Raw genomic sequence first — 24,057 nt, 5'->3', positions numbered from 1 at the left:
TTCTGGGGTTGGGGAACACAATAGCACCATTCACTTTGGTTGGAGAATCTTCCTGTTTGGTACATTCATTTACCCAATCTTAGACTTGTGTCTACAATATTCCTTAATACAGTAGTGTTTGGCAAGTTGTATATTTTTCATAGTGCAGCAGAAAGCCAAGTAGTTTACGGTATTTTATTTTGATTTTTCCCTTTTGTGGTAATATAGCTTCTGACTTGAGATTCAGTCACCAGCTGTAACTAGAAAGCTTTAAATTTGCAAAGCATTAGTTAGTTTCATAGTGGGAAGTGTTTCTTAGCATCTAAACTCTTCTAGTTGGCTTCCTGAGGGAAGGTCTTGATCCTGCAAAATGCTAAGCAGTCTAGTAAAGCATTAAAGCTTGTGCTTAAAGTTTAAGCACGTTTGGTCCCATTCACTTCAGTGCAGTTACTCCTGTCATAGCATTTTTAAAGACCTGCTTCGTTGGATGGGCCCAGACTGTTCAGCGCTTTTCAGGCTTAAGCTTTTACAGGGTTGGCGTTACTGCTAAGTGTCTACTTTTTATCTAAAAAGTTACCTAACTCTTGTATTGTGAGTTGCTTTAAATATTCTGTCAGCTAGCATTGTAAAAAGAGTGACCATGTTGCTTAATCTTAATGCAGTTCTGTTGACTGTAGGGTAACCATGGGTCAGACTGGAAAGAAATCTGAGAAGGGACCAATTTGTTGGCGAAAGCGTGTGAAATCAGAATACATGCGGTTGAGGCAGCTCAAGAGGTTTCGTCGAGCAGATGAAGTAAAGGTACGTCACCTTTTAGCTCCTTCATGAAGTTTTATACTTTAGGTGTTAAAATGGCTTTTATTTTTTAGTATATATTAGAACTCAGATTTTTTACCAGTAAAGTTGTCTTGGGGCCATCTATCTACTTAATTTTTGGAAAACCACTTTTTTTAAAAGAAGAGCTATAAATACCTTTTTAATATATCAGTAAATGTGAGCCACTAATGTTAATTACATATTAATGTATTGTTATTATTGTAACCATTATTGTTTTATAGGTAGGCATTTGCATACATCTATTTATGCATATACATAAGCAAAACATGTAATTTATCCAGGAAGATGATAAATGCATTCACTTGTGCAAGGATTTTTTCCCCTAGCATATTTTAGGAGAATTGATTCTGGGGAAATTGGCTATATGCCAAATAATCAAGCATATTTCCTTTTCTGTACAGCAATAACTTTGTGAAACCATAGATCTCCAAACAGGTAGAAATTAAGAGGATTGGATGATGTCTGGTTCAGTACCTTTCTGTTAGGCAAACATTCAGGTGCTTTAGCATATATGGTTATTTTCTTGTATTGTCTCACTTGTGTTTGATTTTTTTATGGCTAAGGGGCAAGGAAAGAAGAAATGACTTTGTGCTCCTTTGTATCTCATTTCATTTAAAAAGAAAATGACCACCTGGATTTTTCTTAGATATTATTAATACTAAAGTCAAATTGCAGTGGATAACAAGCATGAGAGAATTACATTTTGAGAATAGAAGTACTAGATGATAAAGCTAGAGCTGTACAGCTGGAAATGCTTTATATAGTGGTGTTACTATAATCTGCAGGAGTTAAATGAAATAAAACCAAAATGAAATAAGTGACATTAGGGGCCCTAGATCATATGCACGGATCTCAAGGGTATTTTGTGATTTAATAATTTTGCAAATGTGTGAAAACTATAAAATGATGTATATTTTTTTTTTTTATTTACGGTACTAAAAGGGGACACAGAGACGAGATAAACAGGATTCCTTAGGCAAATAAATATTCCATTCAGAAGTACAGGCTTTTCAGAATACTTGGTAGAAGTGATGAAAATGCAAAGCTAATACTTTAATAAAATTTGTGTTTTCAGTTTTATTTTATTTAAAGAAGGCAGTGCATATTTTTCATGATGCTGCTTAAGTTCAGTTCATTGGCAGAGATGAGTACTATGTCACTGAAATAGGTCTAATGGCTCTTCAGGTGGTTATTAGATGAGTTCAGATGCTTTACTTAGTTCATTTGTAATTTTTTAAAAATGTTCTTTTATTCTTAGAGTATGTTTAATTCTAATCGTCAGAAGATACTGGAAAGAACAGAGATCTTAAATCAAGAATGGAAGCAGCGTAGGATACAGCCTGTACACATCATGACTTCTGTGAGCTCATTGCGCGGGACCAGGGAGGTTGGTTAACATGATGTGTTGTGGTAATTCTAGTTATGAGGTTGTCAGCACATTGTAGTTTTACCAGTGAAAAGTTAGCTGCTAATTTTCACTGTGACCATGTGAAGCTAACTTTCTTTTCTCCTATGAAACGTTTGGAGACAACTTTCTAAAAAGTGTTTCATACCAACTCCTATCAGATGATTACTGGGAAGGAATCAATAAAATGCAGCTTGGTTTGGCTTCTAAAATGTGTATAAATCAAGACAATTTTTTGCTGCCATATATGAGATTTTTATATAATACATGAACATCTTTTAATCAAGGCTTCTTGTCTCAGCCATTTAGATCTGATCCAGCTCTCACTGAATAAAGAATGTGCGTGAAAGTAGTGAACAGATCCACTTTGTTTTGAATTCATTTATGTTAGAAAAGCTTTACTGATTTTTAACTAAAAGCCGTTGAAATGGATGTGATTAAACTGATGCAAGCTCATAATGCTGGCTTAAATAGATAAGACACAGAGGTAGGTGCTGCAGTATAGCATGGAGATAGGCTAGTTAATGTGGTTACTAGTAATAGTCAAGGCATGGTAACGCAAAGCTGATTTATTTTTCTCAGCTACAGTGTAGATATTGCCCTCAAACTGGTTTAATTTACATAGATAGTTTTAACTTTTTAATGTTTAATGTCTCATGAGAGAACTTTCTATAGTCATGAATTATATAAGGTTTTCCCATAAGGGTGAAAGCAGATTAAATCACAGATTTTCTTCAGGGGATATTTTTATTTAAGGTCTGGAAGAACTGCAGAGAATTGAAAGATTTTGAAGGGGAACTTTACACAAAAGTGGTACCTATTGGCCACTGGAAATATATGAAATACTTATTTTTATCCTAAAGATATATGCTGTAAAATATGCAGTTCTTCATCCAAACTAGATGTTTGGAGTTCATAAATAATGGAAAGAATTCATGTTGCTTATCTTACTGTTTTTTTGTAACTATATAGTCAGTTTATCTCTTTTAGCATGTCTTCACTTTCCCCTATGAAAGTAGGTCTGTAGTCAGAAATGAAAAACAGATGACTGGCTTCAATCCTTTGATACTGTGGATATAGCCATAGATCCCCATTGAAGTCAGTAGAGCTCTGTGCTTGACCACTGGTCACATGCTTGGTATTGTAGGATTAGAGCTTTGACAACTCTTAGCAGTAGCTGTATCTGCTTTCCAGGGTCATGTGCTTCACTTTTGCAGTTCTTAGTTGGAAAAAAGGCCAAATTTCACTGTTAGAATTACAGCGTGAATATATCAGATTTTGATTTACTAGCTTGATTTGCCTTCCTATTTCAAGGGGATAATTTTTATGTTAATTTTATATCTGACTTGATGGAGTGCATTCATTATTGCATTTTAATTTAGTTTGTGTCTCATAAAGGACTTGGAAGAACACTAATTTCAATGTTTGATTTTTAAATTGCCATAATTTATAATGGGAGAATTAAGCCGGGGAAATGGTGTCTATAAGGCTGTATCTGAATCCTTTCTAAAGTAAATTTTTAAAATATTTTTAGCTTCAAATACAACATTGGCTAGATACTTTTATCATCATTTTATGATAGTGAAGCATTTATTGAAGGTTGTAAGTCTTATATGATGCTTCCCTTTTTCTGAGTAGCTCCACAGACACCAGATGAAAAAGGGAGTTTAGTTTTTGAATTTTTTCAGTATTGTTAGTCAAATCTCAGGCTTTCTAATAATATGTTTTGGCCCTGTATGGCAACCAGCAAAGTCCAGAAGCATAGCAAATACTCTGACCAGTGTCTGTCCATGTCTTGAACCCCTTTGGTGATGGGAGCATCCGCAGCTTTGTGAGGCGGTCTATTCCAACAGCAAAGAAGTTTTTCCTGATATCTAATCTAAACCTACTTTGCTGCAGCTTCAAGCCATTAATCTGTGTCCTGCTCTCTGTAGCAAGAGAGAAATGGTGTTTTTCCTCCCCTTTCTGGGAACTCTTTAAGTAATTTGAAGACTGCTATCATGTCCCCTCTTAAGTGCCTTTTCTGCAAGTGGAACATGTCCATCTTTTAAGCCTTTCCTTTTATCATTTGCCTTCATAGAATCGTAGACAATTAGGGTTGGAAGAGACTTCCAGGAGGCCACCTAGCCCAGTGGTTCTTAACTTTTTTTTTTGTGCCAGGACCCATTTGTAATCATTTACGTTCAGTCCTGACCCAGTGCCCCTCACTCCTTACTTGCTGCCCCCTGCCCCTAGGGTCCAGCCCCCTACCCCTCCCTCCCCAGTGTGTGGGGTCAGGGGGAGTGTAAGCTATGAGGAGCCCCAAGCAGCTCCTTGCAGGCTGGAAATGCCAGCCTGAGAGGGGAAAAAAATCAGTTTCCCATGTTTTTTTCCTTTAAAGGAGAATCCATTTTTTAAAGTTTTGATCCATTTCTAAAGTTTGTTTGTAACCCTTTCATATATTCTTGCGACCCACTTTTGGGTCATGGCCCATGAGTTGAGAAATGCTGACCTAGTTCAACCCCCTGGTCAAAGCAGGACCATCCCCAACTAGATCATCCCAGCCAAGACTTTGTCTACCTGGGTATCAAAAACCTTCAAGGATGGAGGTTCCACAACCTCTGGGTAACCTGTTCTGTTGTTTTACTGTCCTACTAAGAGATTTTTTTTCCTAATATCTAACCTGAGCTTCCCTTGCTGCAACTTGAGACTATTGCTCCTCATTCTGTCATCTTCCACCACTGAGAACAGTTTAGCTCCATCCTCTTTGGAATAACCTTTCAAGTAGTTGAAGGCTGCTATTAAATCCCCGCTCAGTCTTCTCTTCTCTAGACTAAGTAAGCCGAGACAATGGAAAAATGGGCAGGTCACCAAGGAAATAACAAGAACATGTAGGGACAAAAAAATGAGGAAGGCAAAGATAAGGAATGAGCTTCTCCTGGCAAAGAAGGTTAAAGACAAGAGGTTCTATAAATATGTTAGTCCCCAAGAACCTTGTCATCTTTACTGTTGGCCATCTTGAGTTGTACACTCGTGTCTTGCAGTTTCCTCTTTGGTTAGATCCCAATAGAAGCAGCATTGGTAGCACAGGAAAAAGTCTCTGCTTTCAGTTGTGGTCCCTGATAGCAGCACTTAGCAATGTGAAAGTCCAACTGAAGACAGAGTATGGCTTAGTCCTACTGTATCCCAGAGGGAGCATGTTCAGTTCAAATGATCTTCAGAGAATTTAGCTGCCAAAATCTAAGAAGCCTATATTGAACATGTGAAAACTGATCCCCCCCCCCCCAAAAAAAACAAGTAAGACAAATGTGGGGGTTTGTTTGTGCGTGTGTTGGAAACATTCACCACATACCCTGATACAAGTAACTCCTCACTTTCTTCCACCTGCTGGCCACAGGAATGAAGGTGACCAAATTTTTCAGTAAAATTGGTTTCTTAATCTGGGCAGAACAACATGTCTCCAAGATCTAAATGAAAGAAACAACTAATTGCAGAATTTACTGAGCTAAAGAGATTTATCAGAGCCTTCTTTGCACTTAATCATTGCAAATAATACATTATAGAAGCCATTCGCCAAATTCTGCAAACAATTCCTGTCTCTTCTGCTTATTCCTGTTGCTGCCCTGTAAATATTGATGCACTTTTCCAAAGGCAGATTTACTTAATTGTGATATCTATATTTTATACAGTGAATTCTTTTGAATTTTGTCAAAATTTTACTAGAAGAGAAATTTAATTTCTATCTCTTGTTTCAGTGCTCTGTTACCAGTGACTTAGATTTTCCAAAACAAGTCATCCCACTCAAGACTTTGAATGCTGTTGCTTCAGTGCCTATAATGTATTCTTGGTCTCCACTTCAGCAAAATTTTATGGTAAGTTTAAAAAATGGAAGTAGTTTATATTTTAGGCAACAAATGGCAGTTACAGTGGAAACCAGTCACCTAGTATATATTTCATAGACATTAGGGCTGGAAAGGACCTCAGAAGATCATCGAATCCAGCCCCCTGCCCACCCGCCCGTGAAAGGGAAAGGAAGCATTCCTGTTGTTAATAGCTGTAGTTTTGTCTCTGTTATAACTGGAATATCTTGCTGCCTTTTACACAGCAGCCTTTGTAGATTGCAGAGACATTGGACTCTAAATTGTGCAATGATGCTTGGACCAAATATTTTTATTCCAGAAAGATGGCTGGAGGAAGACCTAGGACTAGTAGCTCATGGACTAAGTCTGTGCTTTGATGTGCAGAAAACCTGTGCATCTAGGATCTGTAGCTGGCTGAAGCTGAGATTTGAGGAATGATAATATCTGGTGAAAATGAGTTAAATGTGATTTGCATTGTACTTCCATGCTTGTAGCAAAAGAATGGAAAGGAATTTTTCAGTTTCTAAGATGGCTACTTTTCTCCCAGGTATATATGATAAGTGCAGGTCTGTTTTCTATAATGGAGAGTGGAAAAGAAAAACAAAGTGACCCAAAATGAAAGTGAGTGTTTGAATAGCTCTTTTAAAGTCCCCCTGGCCTCTTGTTGCACTGTCTTTAGTTGAGTGCTTCTTATCACATGTCCTTTCCGAACTCTGTAGAGGGAAGTAGTGGCTCTGTTGTGGGTGTCTTAGACTTTTAGTTTAAAAAAAAAAAAGAAAAAAAAAAGGCTTCTGGCCTTTTGTTCTGTTAGGTTGCCACTTGTTACAGGTGTTAGGCAATAGCACTGCTGAGATGAGAGACTGGTCAGATATGCAAATAATGTTTACTTTGTATTATTCAGAGAATCTGTTTTTACTTTATTCTAGGTAGAGGATGAAACTGTTTTACATAACATTCCTTATATGGGGGATGAAGTGCTTGACCAGGATGGTACATTTATTGAGGAATTGATCAAGAACTATGATGGGAAAGTTCATGGAGACAGAGGTGAGTCCAGATGCACACATTTATAGAATCTTGGTACCGGAAGGGACCTCAAATGTAGGATGCACTGTTATTAAACCTAAATCAGTTCTTTCTACACAAATGCAAAACACCAGCAATTAATTCTGTAGCTACCAATTCTAGGGCTGTCATCAGAGTCAAGAAATATCTGGCCAGGATGCAGGCTTCACTCTGAAGGCTCTTAGGTGTCAGCATGTCAGCAGCCTGGAGGTGGGATACCAAGGCCCCTCCCCCTCCAGTGGAGTGGATGAGACAGGCTGATGGTGTGCCCTCTGTCCATGGCTGCTTCGGGGACCGTTCCCGAGGGACAGGGACCCTGTCGGGGAGGAGGAGGACCCGGGCTTTTTGTTATTCTCAAGTCACTGCTTTTGTATTCTTTCCTCCTCCTGATGACTCTTGATGATTCTTCATCTTTGTCTATCACTGCTTGGTCTTTGTGTTTGTTATACTATCCACATCCTGTGTTGTCAGCACATTTCGTTTTCATAAACCTATCACATGCTGACATCCTACTCTAGAGCTTTACTGGTGTGCTCCTAATTTGGTCTGTTCCCCCCAAACTAGAAAACTGTGGCTCCCCCACTCTGGGGCTTTGTGAACTGGTACCACCACCTCTCATGTTCTGGAACAGTGTGGTACATGCCCCCAGTTTCTCAGACTGTGCGTGCACTGGCCTTGTTGTGTTAGACAGCCTGTCTGCTTCTGAGGGATCAGAAAACTGTGTATGAGACCCAGGCATTCTAATGCACATGTATGTGTGTGCACATTAGAATGCCTGGATCTTGTATACAGGTTTCTGAGCCCTCAGAAGCAGACAGACTGTCTAACGCAACAAAGCCAATGGATGGACACACCCATACCACACCCCCAAACCTTTAAATACCACTTTTAAGCCATCACTGGCTAGAGCAATTTTTTTCTGGTATTATTCTAGGTCAGTGGTTTGGCAGGGAGGGGCTTCTAGTTGAGGAAATAACTCATGCTTGAGGTGTCCCTTTCTGTTTAGTAATAATGGCTTTTTAGTCTTTGTTGCACGATTTGGCACAAACTGGCCAGCGGAGAGCTGCACTTCTGGCCTTGGTTCTCAAAACAGTGCAAGCAGTCGACTCAGCTACCTTTTGTAGGAAGAGAGAGAGGATGAGAGCCTTGCTTTTTTTTTCCCTCCTATTGGTTATCGGAAGGATTCTTGTTCTTCCACTCTGCTAACATAAATAGCTTTAGGAGGAAAATTAATAGGTAAGAGACTGTACTTTCTGACTCTCCTTCTAGCCCTCCCATGTCTGATGCTGAACGTAGGTTGTAATGTGCTCTAAATACAGAATGCATTTCATGCTAAACAGTAAACCAGGATATAGATGAAGACTTTGTGCTTGTGTGCATGTGTGCGTTCATTCCTACCTTGTTGAATTTCAGAATGTGGATTTATTAATGATGAGATATTTGTGGAGCTGGTCAATGCACTTGGTCAATATAGTGATGATGAAGATGATGATGATGGAGATGATATTTGTGATGAGAGAGATGAAAAGCAGAAAGACCGAGAAGGCAATAGAATAGGTATGTCAATATAAGTAGTATTTCTTTTTGTATTTATTTGCTCAATGGAAGTTTACTTGTGACAAATACACAAAATAGAAAGTGGTTAACAGATCTTTCCTCAGTATTTCCTATGCAGTTCAGTTCCCTAATTAGCTTAGAGCAGTGGTATTCAACCCTTTGTCCTCATTGGTACGATGAGTGGCATGGGGCAGTTAATGGGCTGGCTTGGGTCAGTCCCCACGCTGCCAATTAGCATGCAGGGCCATGTTATCTAGCCTGTGGGACCCCCATGAATTTGGGAATTTGGCTGCAGGGAGTAACAGTTAAGGCTTCTCTGCGGCCAAATTGTCAGATGCTTGTGGGCCAGATGACTTTGTTCTGTGAGACAGCTCTGACCTATGGGCCAGGAGTTGAGAACCCCTGGACTAGAGACTATTATAAGTAGGCTGACCATATGGAAATCTCTAAAACCTGGAACAGCATCTTAGAAATCCAGATACTGCCTGCAGTCTGGGATACTGTCTGCAAGGTGCTCTGCACTGATCTAACCCCTGGCCAGACTGTGCCCCGCACCCCTATGTTTCCGGGATGTCCGTTTATAATTCTCAATAGCTGGCCAGGACCAGCCTCTGAAATCTAGGATTGTCTCTGCTAAAACGGGACTTATGGTCACCCTAATTATAGGTAGTAGTATTGCAACTTGATATTTGTCTTTCATCTGAGATGGACATGCTCACTGTATGGTAGTACTGTGCAGCCTTTAATAAGGAAAGAGTAGGTAAATATGGCTGATAATTTGACTCTCCATCTACAGGTGTGTTAGCCGTATACATTTGTAAAGAGGATTTTTTTCCCTGCTGTAAATTCTTTTTATTACTTTACAAACTAAAATTTTCAACTTCATTATGTCAGGTCTTTAGCTTTTATTGGTTTAAGCCAGTAGGTCCTCCCTACCCTTTTCAATACTGGAGTAAGCAGTAAGTTTACATGTAGAGCAACATGCAGACGCACGCACACTATTGCATGGAGAAGCAAAATAATTTTCTTTTTTATCCCCCCGCCTTTTTTTCCCAAACTCCTTATCTGTCCGTCTTTACAGACAAAGAGAGTCATCCACCTCGGAAATTTCCTTCTGATAAAATATTTGAAGCCATTTCCTCGATGTTTCCAGACAAGGGTACAGCTGAGGAACTGAAGGAAAAGTAAGATCTCTGTTGTACTTAATCATTGTGTGGGCTTTGGGGTTTTCGGCTCTCCAAAAAAAAAACAAAAAAATGTTTGTTGCCAGCTGGGGGAGAGTGTCATCACTTCAGGCCTTAGGACTGGGAGGTAAAATTTGATGGCAGTAGTATAGGTTATATAGGTGATATTTAAAAGGCATTGGTTGTTTCAGATAAAGTATGAGAGACCACTGTTGCCTAGTGGATAAAGCACTGAACTGGGACTCAAGTCCTGCCTTCTATGCCTGGCTCTGCCACTGATCTGCTGGATGATCTTGGGCAAATAACTTCTGTAAAATGGTACTGAAGATATCAACCTCATTTGGGGTGGGGGTGTGGGGGCTTGAATCTACAAATGAAAAATATTATATGGGAGAGAAGGGTGGCGTATAAGCCTTACCCCGGGGTTATCAAAAATATTTATGTATATGTTTTTGTCTTGGTCTTTGAATGAAAGAGAGAATACCCTACTGCTATAATCTTTGAGTGCAATGGGAAAGCTTTATCTGGAGGGGATAATGTTTCTAAAACGATAAATTTATCCCTGCCTTATGTCCATTTGTGGATTAATGAGTAAAGAAATAGTAGTTTGTCATGACAGCTGCATGTACATAGCCATCAAGGACATTTTATTACATTTGATTCAAATAATTCAGATTTTTACTTATGTTGTGGCCTTGGAAACTAAATACAAAACTGAATCCCCTGCCCCAACCTCCCAAGATAAATGGGTGGAGAGATGATTATGGGTGATTGGTGCCAAATTCTTGTGTAAATTCAAAATAACTACAAATCCAGATTTACTTTTGGATTTATCTCTTTATTTGGTTTATACTTGATTCTTTCTGTATAGGTAAGCAACTTTTGATTTAATTTTTTTTTTCACAGATACAAAGAACTCACAGAGCAGCAGCTTCCAGGAGCTCTTCCTCCTGAGTGTACACCAAACATAGATGGACCAAATGCTAAATCTGTTCAGAGGGAGCAGAGTCTGCACTCCTTTCATACACTCTTCTGTAGGCGCTGTTTTAAATATGACTGCTTCTTACATCGTAAGTGCAGTGATAGCAACATTTTTGTAGTACATCTGTTTTACGTTATGGAACTCAAGAAGTTGTAAGTAGCATTAGAGTACAATGTATAACAGGATGGGGGAAAAATGCTAATAGGTGCTAAAATTAAATATGGTAATATTAGAATGATGTTGTAGCCATGATGGTCCAAGATTTTAGATGGAGACAAAGATTTTGTAGGGTGGTATCTTTTATTGGATTAACTGTATAGTTGGGATGGAGTTAGACAAGCTTTCAAATGCCAGAAATTCTTCATCAGGTTTGAGAGATTGCCGTGTTGGCTTTTCTAAAAAACTGTTGAAAGGAGAATGGGGAGAGAATTCCTAGGGTAGCACAAACAATTAGCAGAAAAAGTAGCAGATTAGTGGGAGATCAAGGTCTGTCAAATGGAGGAAGGTCATTATCACCTCCTTTGTGGAAAGAATTCAGGAATCGGGTATGTTTATAATATACCATAAAGCCAATATTATTAAGTCCTTGGTTCTTAGAGCCCATCCAGCTTATGAATTTTTGTCCCCAAGTTCTCCTTTTAAGTGTTGTGCAGATTTCTCTTGAGCATGAGGATAATGAGTTCAGAGGGGGAGTGGCTGTTTTGTGAGAAATGTGCTCCTAATGGTGTATGTTTGTCTTTTTATATTTCTTTCTGTAAGAATTCATTCTGATGCATGGTTTTTTGTTTCATTTCACCTGAGTAGTTGATGACATTGGTGCATTGGATCAGGTATATCACATTTTGGAAAAGGCATGTGTAGGAACCATGAATTCTGAGGCTTTTGTTGTGGGAATTGTTGATTGTAGTAACAGTGAAGATATGTTGCTGGGTTAAGCATTTCTTGCTAAAGCAAGGCTGTGTTCCCCTTGACATTTGGGCAATGGGGAGTGTGCCTCTCTGAGTTGGGCAAGGTTGTTTGAAAACGAGGAGCAGAGGGGCTGGGAATATTTCATTCAAGGTCTCATTTATGAGTATAGGTTATAATTGTTTCATAATCAGAGAAGGGAGATGGCGCAAGATTATATTGGTGGTATAGACGAGGCCAAAAACTCAGAAGGTGACATTCAACAAATTAATTGCTTAAAGATTCCAGCTTTGTGGGGCCATAGAAGGTTTCAGCAGCACTAGCTGTAGTGTCTTGGTGCCAAAGAATGGATAAATTAGAAACGAAATGTCGACATAGAAAGCCTGTGTTAATATCCAAAGATAAAGTGGAGGTCTTCATTTAAGGCATCTGTAGGTGCTCTTCTACAATGGCAGCTTTGCCAGACACACCTTTTGGATGACCAGAAGTAAAGAAGACTTTTTGAGAAGCCATTGGTACTGTAGATATCCATCTTCTAGATATGCTATTCTAGAGAAAGGTACAGGTGGCTGCAGAACATCATAAAATCATCTGAGGCTTACAGATAATGAAACTATCAGGTTCTATGCTTCCAGTTATAGCAGTGCAATATGACTATGATCCAAGGCCATATCAATTATAGAATGGAGTCCTAATTTTCAGAGGAGCACTTCTTTTGGCCAGAGAACTCCAGACGCACCAAAGCTAAGTCCTCTATATGGCAGGCCCCAAGTAGCAGGCACTGTGGACTCTAGATTCTCCAAAGCCACTAATATTAAATTTGTGACTTGGAAAGGGTGGCTCAGTTAAACAAAACAGACATCCTCAAAAAGGTATTTGTTTTCAGGGAGGTCAGATTTGGACTACTTTTCCTTTGCCTTCAAGTAGCTTATTGTAAAAATATGTTGACTTGTGCACTGTCTAACACCAGATTTGATTCCCTTTTCCACAATAATTCATATGCTCACTTGAACTTGGATCTGTTCCTTTTAAAAGTACTATCTATTGTGTGGTGTTCAGTCGAGGAAAAACTGCGAAGCGTACAACAGTTATCTTGTCCAGTTCAGTTGCCACAGCCTCAGGAATGAAAAGCAGCATCCAAAAAAAATCTGATTCACATGTGGAGAATAGAGTGCCACCTTGGTTTTCCAACACCATTGTTTTTCCCTGAATCAATATTTAAGAGTAGGTTTGGGTCTATGAATTTCACTGTTTCTAGGAAAGTAAACAGACCTGTATACAGGCTGTGTTCAGTTTCTCTGTAGTTATTGATTTAGGTCCTCAGCTCAGAGGAAGGTTGGTCCCTTCGATTTCAAGATGGCTACTTAGACAGTGATTTTTATGCTTTCTGATGTTTTGTTACTATTGCTATCGGTTTCTTCAGTTTCTGACCTGGAAACAATTGGAAAAAATCCATCTCGTATAAAGATAATGCTTACAGGAACCTTGAAAGAGTTGTGTTTTTTTTTTAAACAAGTGTTTAGCAAGACTGTGCATGTGTGAGAGGGAGAGAGAGAAAGAGAGGAAACCATTGTTAGGTGGCGTTCTAGAGAACTGTGTCCAGATTATTAATTGAATGAAGAACTCATTATTTTTTACTAGTCTTCCTGGAATTCTGGTTCAATACATACCCTGTTGGCTCTCTTTTAGTATAAGATAGTCATGCCAAATGAGTGTCAGATAGAAACATTGATGTGACCTGAGTCAGTGTCTGTATTATATACCTACATCTAGCAGTACTGGTAGTAGTGAAGTGGGAAGCCATCTGCAGGCTCACTTCTGTAGATCAGATTGCAGTGCTTTTTTTATATGGACTCAGATGTTTTCCTAACTGCTTGTTGTCATGAAAGTGGATCTGTTAGGTGCTAGCTGATAAAGAGCAACTCGTGGGGGAAAGGGTGCATCCTTCCCATGGAGAGTAGTCTGAATCTGAACACAGTAAAATTAAGTAAGTATTGCTTGGGCTGTTGATTTTGGTGAGGGGTGGGAAACTGCCACAATTTGTCAGGCAATAACATCACAAAGGATTAAAACAGTGTCAGATTAGCTAATTGGAGACCAGTAGAATGAAAAATTGGTCACCCGCTGTTTGTCATATATGCCAGCTTGGTTGACTAACTGCCAGCAGGATTCTGTTGCTGTTTTAGAAAATCCAGAGAATAAATATTCTATCCTCCTTTTCCATTAGAAAACAAATATCCCAAATGTTGTGCATTATCATGTCATGTGGACCTTCATTCGAACCCATGGAGAAGAAGATACTACAAAAGATAGCGAGGTTTGCTTCTTTCTGATTGTTGAGGACTAGGCAAAAGGGCATTATTCCCAGATTTGGTGAATTTGCCAGTGGAACTGTCATCCTGGCTTCTAGTTGATAGGTTTTAAACATTGGATCCAGTTGTCATCGTTGATAAAGTTCACCACTGGCTTACAGCATAATTCTGGATAGGGTGACCTCAGACGGGGGGAAATATCCATCAGTGGCACTTTATTCTTTTATAAGCAATCTATCTCTGTATAATACAAAAAAAATTGTTAACAGCTGTGCTAATAAAGATGGTACATGCTGCCTACAGTTTTATACTTTGGAGTTTTTGCAAGAGGAATGTTTTGACAATGAGAATTGGGTCACTAATAGGGCTGTGCAAAATTTCAGCAGCTGTTTCATTTCTGAGGTGTTATGGGCCATTTTGGCACCTGCAACACCAAATCCGATCGAAACAGAAGGCTTTGAAACTTCTATGAAATGAAACGAGGCATCCAGAAAGTTCCAGAACTGTTTTGGAAAATTTTGGAGTTTCAGAGCCGGGCTTTCAGGGAAACAGCTGTATGCTACTGCCTTGCTGAGTGACTTGGCTCTTCAGGGAGCAGAGATCTGCACTGGGGTCTCCACCACCACTGCCTGCCCCGTGCAGCCCCAGATCTCTGCTACCTGTGGAGCTGAGTCACGGCAGGGACCAGCAGGCTTGCTTGCCACTCTGGACTGCCTTCCTGCCTTGCAACCTAGCATGACAGGGATCAGAGATCTGCGCAGGCGTCTCCTTGCCTGCACAGAGGGCAGCGGCCCTCCCCGGGACAAGCCACCCACAACCCCATCCTGCTCCCTACTGAGGCCCCTAGCCCCAAGCTCTCCCCAGCTGGGTAGTAGGGCTGTGTGAAGCTTGCAGCCTGTTCGAAACAGATTGGGAGGTGATTTGGCTCTGCAGATTCAGCCAGAGCGAAACAGGACAGCCCTAGTCACTATTATTCCTTCAGCAGGAACTGCTCTAGGTTTTCAGAGTCCTATGGATATCTTGTCATTGGGGTGCATTGCATCATATCACTATTATAAAACAGCAGAGTTCAGATGGTTTAATCAAACCTGTCCTAGCAGAAAATAGATCTTAGTCCTGAATCTCTCAAAATTCCTGTTTGAGCCATTGCGAAAGATTTTTCTTAGATTCTTACTCCCCAAAGTGTATGTTTTGCTCTTCAAGGTGGCAATCTCTAGACTCTGGCTTGCAAGTATTTTGCATCGCTTTTTTCATCACGACATGGTAGTTATTTGGAAAGTTCCATTATTTAATGAAGTCTTTCTTCACTCAGAAGAACCCCTCACTTTCATTTCTTGTTTACACAAATAAGCAAACATGTTTTTTTGTGGGTTTTTTTTTTTTTTTGACGGAACCAGAGCTTTTAAGTATTTTTTTGTAAAGAACGTGGTTCAGTTGTCTGATACTGGACAAACCAAACAGCCTGAAGGGAGGGGAACAGGGTCAGGTAGGTGACTTACTGCTGCAGGCATGTATCAGTTGATCTTTTGCAACTATAATCTGCCCACTGCTAAACTGCAGTAATTTTTACTCATCAATGAAACAGGTGGTAAATTATTGTGAAGTAATGGAATTGTTACCATGGTTCAGCTGAATCCTCTAACCTGGCCCTATAAAATCATTATAAGTGGTCAGTCTGTTCACATTCTGTGATATTTTGCATTTTATGCAAGCTGTAACAAGTCAAAAGCCAAATCCATCTTGTTGAATTAAGAATAAAAGATTTACCAGAAAAAGTTTCCATTAGTGGTGTGAAGGTTGTATTGACAACATTCAGGGCACAAGCAGCAACATGAAGAATTACTTCTTGTACAAATGTTTGATGCCTCTCTGATAGCTTATTCAGTTGTTCTGTTGTGCCATCTTTATACCATTGCTAAAGCATTGGAGAGTGATATCTAGGCTCTTGCAGCTGCAGTTATCAAAATAGGTGTCTAGTAGCAATGGTGGGATGCTATAGCAGTTGAAATACTAACTTGGGCGATCCAAATGCCTGGTATGGCATAAGCTCAAAAAAGGCTGAAAACTCTCCATATCTGATCTTTTTACCGAAGGAAGTTACTTTATACTGCCTCTCTGTTAGTCTACATTCCCATCTTCTTTGAGAATAGTTGCAGGCTTTTATCACAAAGTTTGAATTCCTAGTTACATGTTGGAAATTCAGTAGACTTCTGAAGTCTGCTTGATGAGCTGTCAATCCCTTTATATACTGGTATATATGATGACACTCATGAAAATCTTTTACTGTCTTCTTCATGTGTTGGTGGTGACGAATTTGTATCTAAGCATCTGGACTTGCAAAGAATATTAGAAGGAAAATTAATAGGTAGGGAGAATTTCCAAAATAGTTTATTATGGATTAAAAGTACATTCAAAGTTAAAATGTTACATATGTGCTTGGACACTGTAAAATTGTTAGGGTTCAGTGAGGTCTTGAGGACTGAGCCTGTTGGGGATGATGCAGGTTATAAATCCCAGGATGAAGCATGAGAGCTACAGACCAAGCTTTCTTGATTTGGAAAGGACTTGGCTCTAAAATTAATTTCTAGAAGAAATCATGTGAATCCAAAGTTTGATTTTTATTTCTTTTTAGGAAACTATCTGTAAAGTCTTTCACTTTTGGAGGGGGAGGGGCGAGGAGAGGGAGGGCAGAAACCCTTTTCACTGAAGAAAAAACAATGTTCAAAAGGTTGATGCACCCGATTGGACAAATTTACCTTTTCTTCCTTTTTTAAAACAAACTAAGGACAAAGTACTCCCTGCTGTTTTGATTGATAGATACAGACTGAATTCTTCAGGTGCAGTGTTTTGAAGCATGTGTGTGTATGTGTATGTGCATCTCCAAATCTCACTTTTGTAAACTTTGTGGTGCTGGGTGTTAGAATATTGGCATGCCTAACTCTGTTCTGTTACAAATTAAATGGCAGCTTTTTAATTTTTTTGCTTTTCTGCTGACCAGGAAAAAAACTGGCAAATTTGAGGACAAATATAACTCCACCCAAAAGCTGTTATGATAGAAATGTCTCCATGTGAAACTAATACATATAACAAAAGTAGTTTTGATTTTCTGCAGATTGCTGTAGTCTGGTAAACTGCAAGCTTGGGTCCCAGCTGTGTGCTCATTTTACTGCAAAGCCTTCTTCTTTTGGGTATGAAGAGAAAATAAGTCTTTTTCTTGAGCACTGAAAATTGTTAAGCTTTTCCAAGACTTGGTTGCTTTCCGTTTTCCTGCTCCCTTTCATTTCTTTTAAAAGCTGAAAAGAAAGGAACAAAATTGATGATATTAAATCTTCAGATTTGTAAAGTTTCTTTGTGTATTTTATCTACGTGACATCTGAACAATTCAAGTATGTGTGTGCATGCATGCATGCGTGTAAATCTGTTATGTAGATGAAAAAGACATGTAAGGTTGCTCTTAACAGTAACTCACAAATTACGCTAACTGATTTTCTGTTTGTAGCTGTACTTCTTTTGTACTTGCCTATATCCTGTGGGTGCCAAATGGGCAAATGGCAATGTTTGCAAATAAAAGGCATAGAATTCCTTTATAAAAAGAAGAGTACAAAATTATTGGATCAGGTACAGCTTCATGTCAATCTGCACTTAATTTTTTTTAATCTCTGAAAGGTTTTATGCACTTTATTAATTGATTAAACTTTGGAACACCTATTAAATATGTAGTACCCTTTTCAGAGGCTGGATTTGGTTCATAGTGTAGGTGTGCCCTGACCTGGGTCCAGTCTGCTCACATGGGGCTTGGAAATTTGGCAGCAGGGAAGGGGTGGCAGTGTTAATTGCCTGCTTTCCCCCCTCTGCCAAATTTCAAGACCCAGGGGGATTCCACTGGTTACCGAGTGGGACAGGGTTGAGCTCCCCTGGATTATGATAATGACTATATGTATCTAAAGTTGCATGAGATGTATAATCAGAAATCATTTTCTAATTTATATTCATATGCATACTTAAATTCTATCCCCTTTTAGGTTGTATGTTCAACTATTAACATTTTCAGTTCCTGACTTGAGTCTGTATGTAACAATCACACATTCCAATAAAATACTTCATAAGGAACTATTTAACAAGTTTGTGGCTCCTTACAGTAAGCACTTGAGCATTGTCAGAGGGAATGTGAAGATTTTTAGGATGTTTAAGGATTAAAGTTTCTTAGACTCGTGACTTTATTTTGTGACGTTTGTAGAACAATACAAAACTAATAGCCAGGAACAGAATCTGAGAATTGTCTGAATAGCATCTCTTCCCCTGCTTGCCCTTTTTTTGGGTCAGTGTGGTAATACTGTGTATGGGCTGTTCTGCCACTGGATATTATTTGGTTTAAAATGGAACAAGGAAATCATAACTGCAAACTCTTTTGGGCTGAGAGTTTTAAAATGAGAACTGCTTATGTATCTTTTAAACAGACCAGCTTGCCAGCCAGTGTAAATTGGTGCAACTCGCTGTGTCCATAGCAATGATTTGTAATCATGATACTGGTGTCACAGGATGCTGCGCACTATTAACACTGTTAGATATGGAAACACCTACACATGGTTCACAAGATAAGCCCAGAGATTTCATGTAGTCTCTTATATAGTGTCAAAAACTTTCCGACCAGCTATGCTTTTTCTGAGTTCTTTAAAACAGAGCAATTTTTCTGTTGCTATAGAGAAGAAACAAGTGAAGGCTAAGAGCTGGGATTGTGAGGGGTGCCTCGAGTCTAACACAGGGTGCCATGAGTCATCCCCCCACCCCAAAAAAGGTTGAGAACCACTGGTTAATAGCGTCTTCACATGCAGTCAGTAGTGCTACATCAGTTTATACTCCCTGGTCTAGTATGTTTAGTGCTTTGGTTGTCTTGATATTGTGGAAAGTTCAAACTTCTTTTCTGGATGTAATATTATAACTTAAAATGAATGTTATCTTCTGTGTTATGCAATTGAAATATAACATTTGCACTATGGAATTAAATTGTTTACCATTGGGACTTGAGCACAAATCTTGTTTATGCATAGTGGCTGTTTTTTAAAAACTTAATTACTTTTAAGAAAGAACAGTTAATGTTACCAAAGTGTTCCTGTTCTAAGGATAGAAAGAAATGTACATACTGCTGTTACTTAATGCAGGAAACCTGTAAAAGATTATAGTGGTAATTATTTTAATTGCTCTAATAATAAATATTTATGTATGTTAGATTCTAAATAGAGATTAATGATCCTCTAAGAGTTTGATTCTCACTCTAGGCTATAAGTAGGATCACATGTGGGATTTATTATCTTTCTACCTTATGGTTAATTTTATATAAGTATTGACGTTTAAGAAAATGTTTGTCTTTTTTCACTTGGGTAGCAGAGCACTCTGAATTCAGGGGAGATAGCATACTAATAATGACATCATCTTAAACATTTCTATAAACATTTATTTTCCTTAATCTTTATAATAATCCATTGGAAACAAAAACAACCGATCTGGTTTTTTTTTACTGGTTTTTCCTCTTTCACTGGGTATCTCGGACAAGGAGTTGATTTTATTTTCCTTTCTGCTTTTTGTTCAGTTTTGACACAGTTAGTACAGAAAAAGGTATTAGCTTGGAAGCTTATCTAAATTATGCTCCCATGGTGACCCTGATCTGTGATCAAGACAGCTAAGTATGTTTTGAACAAATGAATATGATCTGTCTCTCAAAATAATAAAGGTGAACCATAACAAAAGGTGTATACTCCTTGCCACTTGCTATGATATAGAAAGTAGACTTTGAAAGTGGTATTTTTTTTCCTCCTTGGGAAAAAAAGGGGGAAATGTCTGTCCATTTTATTTTTTGAGTTTGAGAGCACTGTCAGAATAAGAGCACTGTGGAAACCTGTGAGTAAAATTTTAAAAAGCATCTAAATAACTTAAGACCCTGGGTTGTATTGACGGTCTCCGCACAAGTTTTTCATCCCTAATTAGTTGAATAACAGCAAAAACATGGAAGTCTAGATATCTAAAGGTGTGTGTGGTAGCTACTTTGAGGTTAGCTTTTATATAGCTGTTAAGATGTCCCACTGAAGTTCAGCTTGAATCCTTGGATGCTTTTTTTTTTTTTTTTTTTTTTAAAGTAAGACACCTTCACCCTATAAGTAATATAAAGGAGGCTTAATATGAATGGCAAAATGAGTCCACTGTCTTTCCAAAGACCAACCAAATAAGAATTGACTCCTTGGATTTTTTTTTTTTTTTTTTTTTAAAGTAAGACACCTTCACCCTATAAGTAATATAAAGGAGGCTTAATATGAATGGCAAAATGAGTCCACTGTCTTTCCAAAGACCAACCAAATAAGAATTGACTCTTTAGGTGTTAGCTATGATTAGTCCTGGTCTTTACTGGATGTAAAATGTATGTTAATAAAAAATCCCAGAATGAAAATGATACTAGTGGTATAAAATGCTTTATCTCTCCCCCTCAAAAAAATCTGCTTATAGGAGAGAAAAGAATAGTAGTCTACATTATGATACTGATCTGAATAAGTACTTACACTTTTCTTTCCAAAGGTTTATTTACCTGCTTTCTTGGATTCTTTTTTTGAATAACAAATGAAATATCACTTAGTTTCTCCCCTGCCTATTACCAGTATTGCCATATTAAAGGTCTGGTACTTGGTCTGGTTTCGATCTTGGATGAAACTGAGCGAGAGACCGTCTTATTTTATTTGTTGTTTATTTGTTTAAGACTCACCCGAGTAATGTTTTTATTTGACAGCATTCCACGCAACTCCTAACACTTACAAACGGAAGAATACAGAAACAGCAATAGATAATAAACCTTGTGGACCGCACTGTTACCAGCATCTGGTAAGATAATTTCTTTGATCGCAGGGTTGGGAGATTTTTTTTCCCTTGCTCTGTGTCCATGTATACTTGGATATGAATTGCGGGAAGAATTCTTTTATTTGGTGCAACTAATTGACAGTTTTCCAATTGCATAAAGGGTGATTTTAGGATTACTACCTGTGCATAAGTACCATTACCCCTGCAGTATGAACACATAAACATATGCAGTAACTCAACATCATTCCTTGGGGTAGGGGAGGCAGACCCCCCCCCCCCCCCCACACACACACACTTTAGTTGCACTCAGAGTGACTCGGGCACTTCAGCAGCCTGGGTTTTAGGACCTGGAGAATGGATTAGATAATACCTGTTTTGTGGCATGGTGTTAAGAGCACTGTGTTAGGAAGCTGGGGAGATACTGGTTCAAACCTACTCTGGGTAAATGGGGCCTAGATTTTGGGTCTCCCACTCCCTAGGCAACTATAACAACTAAGCCATTGGACTTAGAGGGGAGGGACTGCCTCCCTTGTCATGGGTATTTATCCAGCTATGTTTTTGACTTGGGTATCCATGGTGGACATGCATGTACCCAGGCAGTGCATAGCCTACTGTACGCACTGTAGAGATAATAGAATCTTGAAGTACGCAGAAGTGCCAAAAACACCATTTGCACAGCTGGAAAACTGTCATGTAGGTGCCCAAAGGGTAATAGCATTCTAACCCTAGTATTTAATTAGATTACATATTTTTGTCAAACGAATTAATGTATGAAACTATGAATTAATTTAGCTGTATAGCAAGGGTGTTTAGGAAAACGTTGGTGACTAGTTTCTCACATGGTGTCAGGAGTCCTGGGAGATGCAAATTTAAGGTGCTGGTTACTTTTAGTCAAATGTTTCATGGTTTTTGTGTTTTGTTTTTTGTGAGAGTAAGGGTGTTAGCATCAAGGACTGGTAACTCCATATTGGGAAGTTGAATTTGTTTTACCTGTGTAAGATGCACAATGTTAGGCTCAGATTTTTAAAAAATGGGCATTTTTGACAGTACATACAGCTTTCCCTGTGATTGGTGTTGCATCCATCCAAACCTTAGTTTCCCTACTCATCTGTGACTTTAGCAGTTTATGAATGGTGGGGGGGCATAATTTAAATTATTTTTTGTTTAATTTTAAATTCTAAACTGGAGACGTTGTTTCTTCAACAGAGAGGTTTCCCAGTTTTTGCATTCTGATGAAGCTAATGTGGCAAAAAAAGTGCCATCTGCTTTTGGACTGTATCAGCCCTAAGTTGATAAAGTTTCCATTCCATTCTTTACACTTTTCTCAGGTTAGCTGTTCAACAGAATAAACCAAATATAATTCTGTAATCTATACATCATTTAAAATACATTCTTAGATTCCATGCGACTTCAAAGACAACTAGCACAAGTAGTGTTGTGTAAAATTAGACCACTTTTAGTCATTATGTTCTGATAGTTCCTAGCATCTCTTCTTCATAGTGGACTTTGCGCAGGAAAATATTTTTCTTCCCTCAAATTATTTTTCATCTGTTTGGTTAAAGGGAAAACAAAATAAAATTGGATCTCTAAATATGTTCTACTAATGATAACCTTCATATTTTCAATGAGCCTTCATTGGAATAGAATCACAAAAGCATCCCAGATAAAAATATATAAATGAATAAAAAAGTGAACATTTTAGCTGAAGTTTAAATTTGTAAAATGCATATTAACGTAGAAAAATACAGACTTGGGCCTGAAGTAATTCAGCATTCATTCCCATCTTTTTTTCTACCCACAAATTTAAAATATTTCAAATGCATAACCTGAAAACTCTAGTGTTGTTTTACATAGGAAGGGGCAAAGGAGTTTGCAGCTGCACTCACTGCTGAGCGTATTAAAACACCACCAAAGCGCCCAGGTGGTCGCCGAAGGGGAAGACTTCCAAATAACAACACCAGTAGACCCAGCACACCAACAATAAATGTGTTGGAATCAAAGGACACTGATAGTGACCGGGAGGCTGGAACTGAAACTGGAGGTGAAAATAATGATAAAGAAGAAGAGGAGAAGAAAGATGAAACATCCAGCTCCTCTGGTAAGGCTGAATAATGTTTTAATAAAGGAGCCACAAACTTGTTAAATAATTCATTATGAAGTATTTCATTGGAATGTGTGATTGTTACATACAGACTCAGTAGTCAGGAAATGATAATGTTAAAGAGTCAAATGTACAACTTAGAAGACGGCAGAATTTAAGTATGCAGTTTTGAGGAGGGCTCAGAGAGTTGCAAACCAGCTTTAAAACCTATGTATTTTGAATCTAAGTTGGCTTTTTACTGATCAGGGATTAGCAACAAGTGGCTCTGGATTAGATCTGGTCTGCAAAGAGGTCGGATCCAACCCACAAAGGTCAAGTCTATATGGACGTGGTCTGTGGCACAGGGCTGCATTATATGCTGCCCATCCTCTCTCTCCACACTGTGGAGCCTGCTGCTCTGTTGTGTCTGTACTTGCTGTTGCTACAAAGCAGTTGGGGATCAGTGGTAAGGGCAGCTGCAGGCAGCTGGCCACACCAGGGGGTGCATACTTGCAGCCCACACGGAGAAAACGTTCCTGACCCTTGAACTTAGAAGACTACGTAGAGTAGTTTTGTCACAGAGTCCTATGATGAAAGTTCAGAATAGTTATTTTACACTGTGCTATCTCAGTTCTTTCCACTATCTGACTGTAGCTTCTCAAATAGGTATGTGAAGGCTTCTCAATTTGTTGCGTTTTTCCACTGGAAAAATATTGTAGATACTTTACAACAGAACTTCATTCTCATATTTTAAATCCATGACTGGATATTTTTGAAGGTTCATGGAAAGCGTTAAATTGTAAAACCAGCTTAAACTGATAGATATCTTTTGATTGTTGCAGAAGCAAATTCTAGGTGTCAAACACCAATTAAGATGAAGCCAAATATTGAGCCTCCTGAGAATGTGGAGTGGAGTGGTGCAGAAGCCTCAATGTTCAGAGTTCTTATTGGCACCTACTATGACAACTTTTGTGCAATTGCCAGGTTAATTGGGACCAAAACGTGTAGGCAGGTAAGAAGTGGAAAAGGCTCACTGAGATGGCAGCATGTGATTTCTACCCCCTCACCCCC

The 24,057-nt window shown here is 38.8% G+C and overlaps 1 protein-coding gene across 4 annotated transcripts in view; it reads left to right on the top strand.

Moving 5' to 3' along the window:
* The window catches only part of EZH2 (enhancer of zeste 2 polycomb repressive complex 2 subunit), a 73,905-nt gene that overhangs the window by 35,601 nt on the left and 14,247 nt on the right, over positions 1 to 24,057 (top strand). For 3 of the 4 annotated variants that reach the window (XM_019539425.1, XM_019539434.1, XM_019539444.1), the window contains 10 exons: positions 657 to 780; positions 2,075 to 2,203; positions 5,956 to 6,072; positions 6,987 to 7,107; positions 8,539 to 8,682; positions 9,764 to 9,866; positions 10,773 to 10,936; positions 20,839 to 20,930; positions 22,761 to 23,004; positions 23,829 to 23,998. In XM_019539425.1, coding sequence (XP_019394970.1) covers positions 657 to 780; positions 2,075 to 2,203; positions 5,956 to 6,072; positions 6,987 to 7,107; positions 8,539 to 8,682; positions 9,764 to 9,866; positions 10,773 to 10,936; positions 20,839 to 20,930; positions 22,761 to 23,004; positions 23,829 to 23,998 — 1,408 coding nt within the window. The remainder of the gene's footprint in view (positions 1 to 656; positions 781 to 2,074; positions 2,204 to 5,955; positions 6,073 to 6,986; positions 7,108 to 8,538; positions 8,683 to 9,763; positions 9,867 to 10,772; positions 10,937 to 20,838; positions 20,931 to 22,760; positions 23,005 to 23,828; positions 23,999 to 24,057) is intronic. The other variant, XM_019539430.1, reaches the window with a different exon arrangement.

This window comes from Crocodylus porosus, unplaced genomic scaffold (genome assembly GCF_001723895.1).
Source record: "Crocodylus porosus isolate Cpor-Errol unplaced genomic scaffold, CroPor_comp1, whole genome shotgun sequence".
Lineage (NCBI taxonomy): Eukaryota > Metazoa > Chordata > Crocodylia > Crocodylidae > Crocodylus > Crocodylus porosus.
The sequence above is the reverse complement of the archived record's forward strand: the minus strand, read 5'-3'. Positions and strand labels throughout refer to the sequence as shown.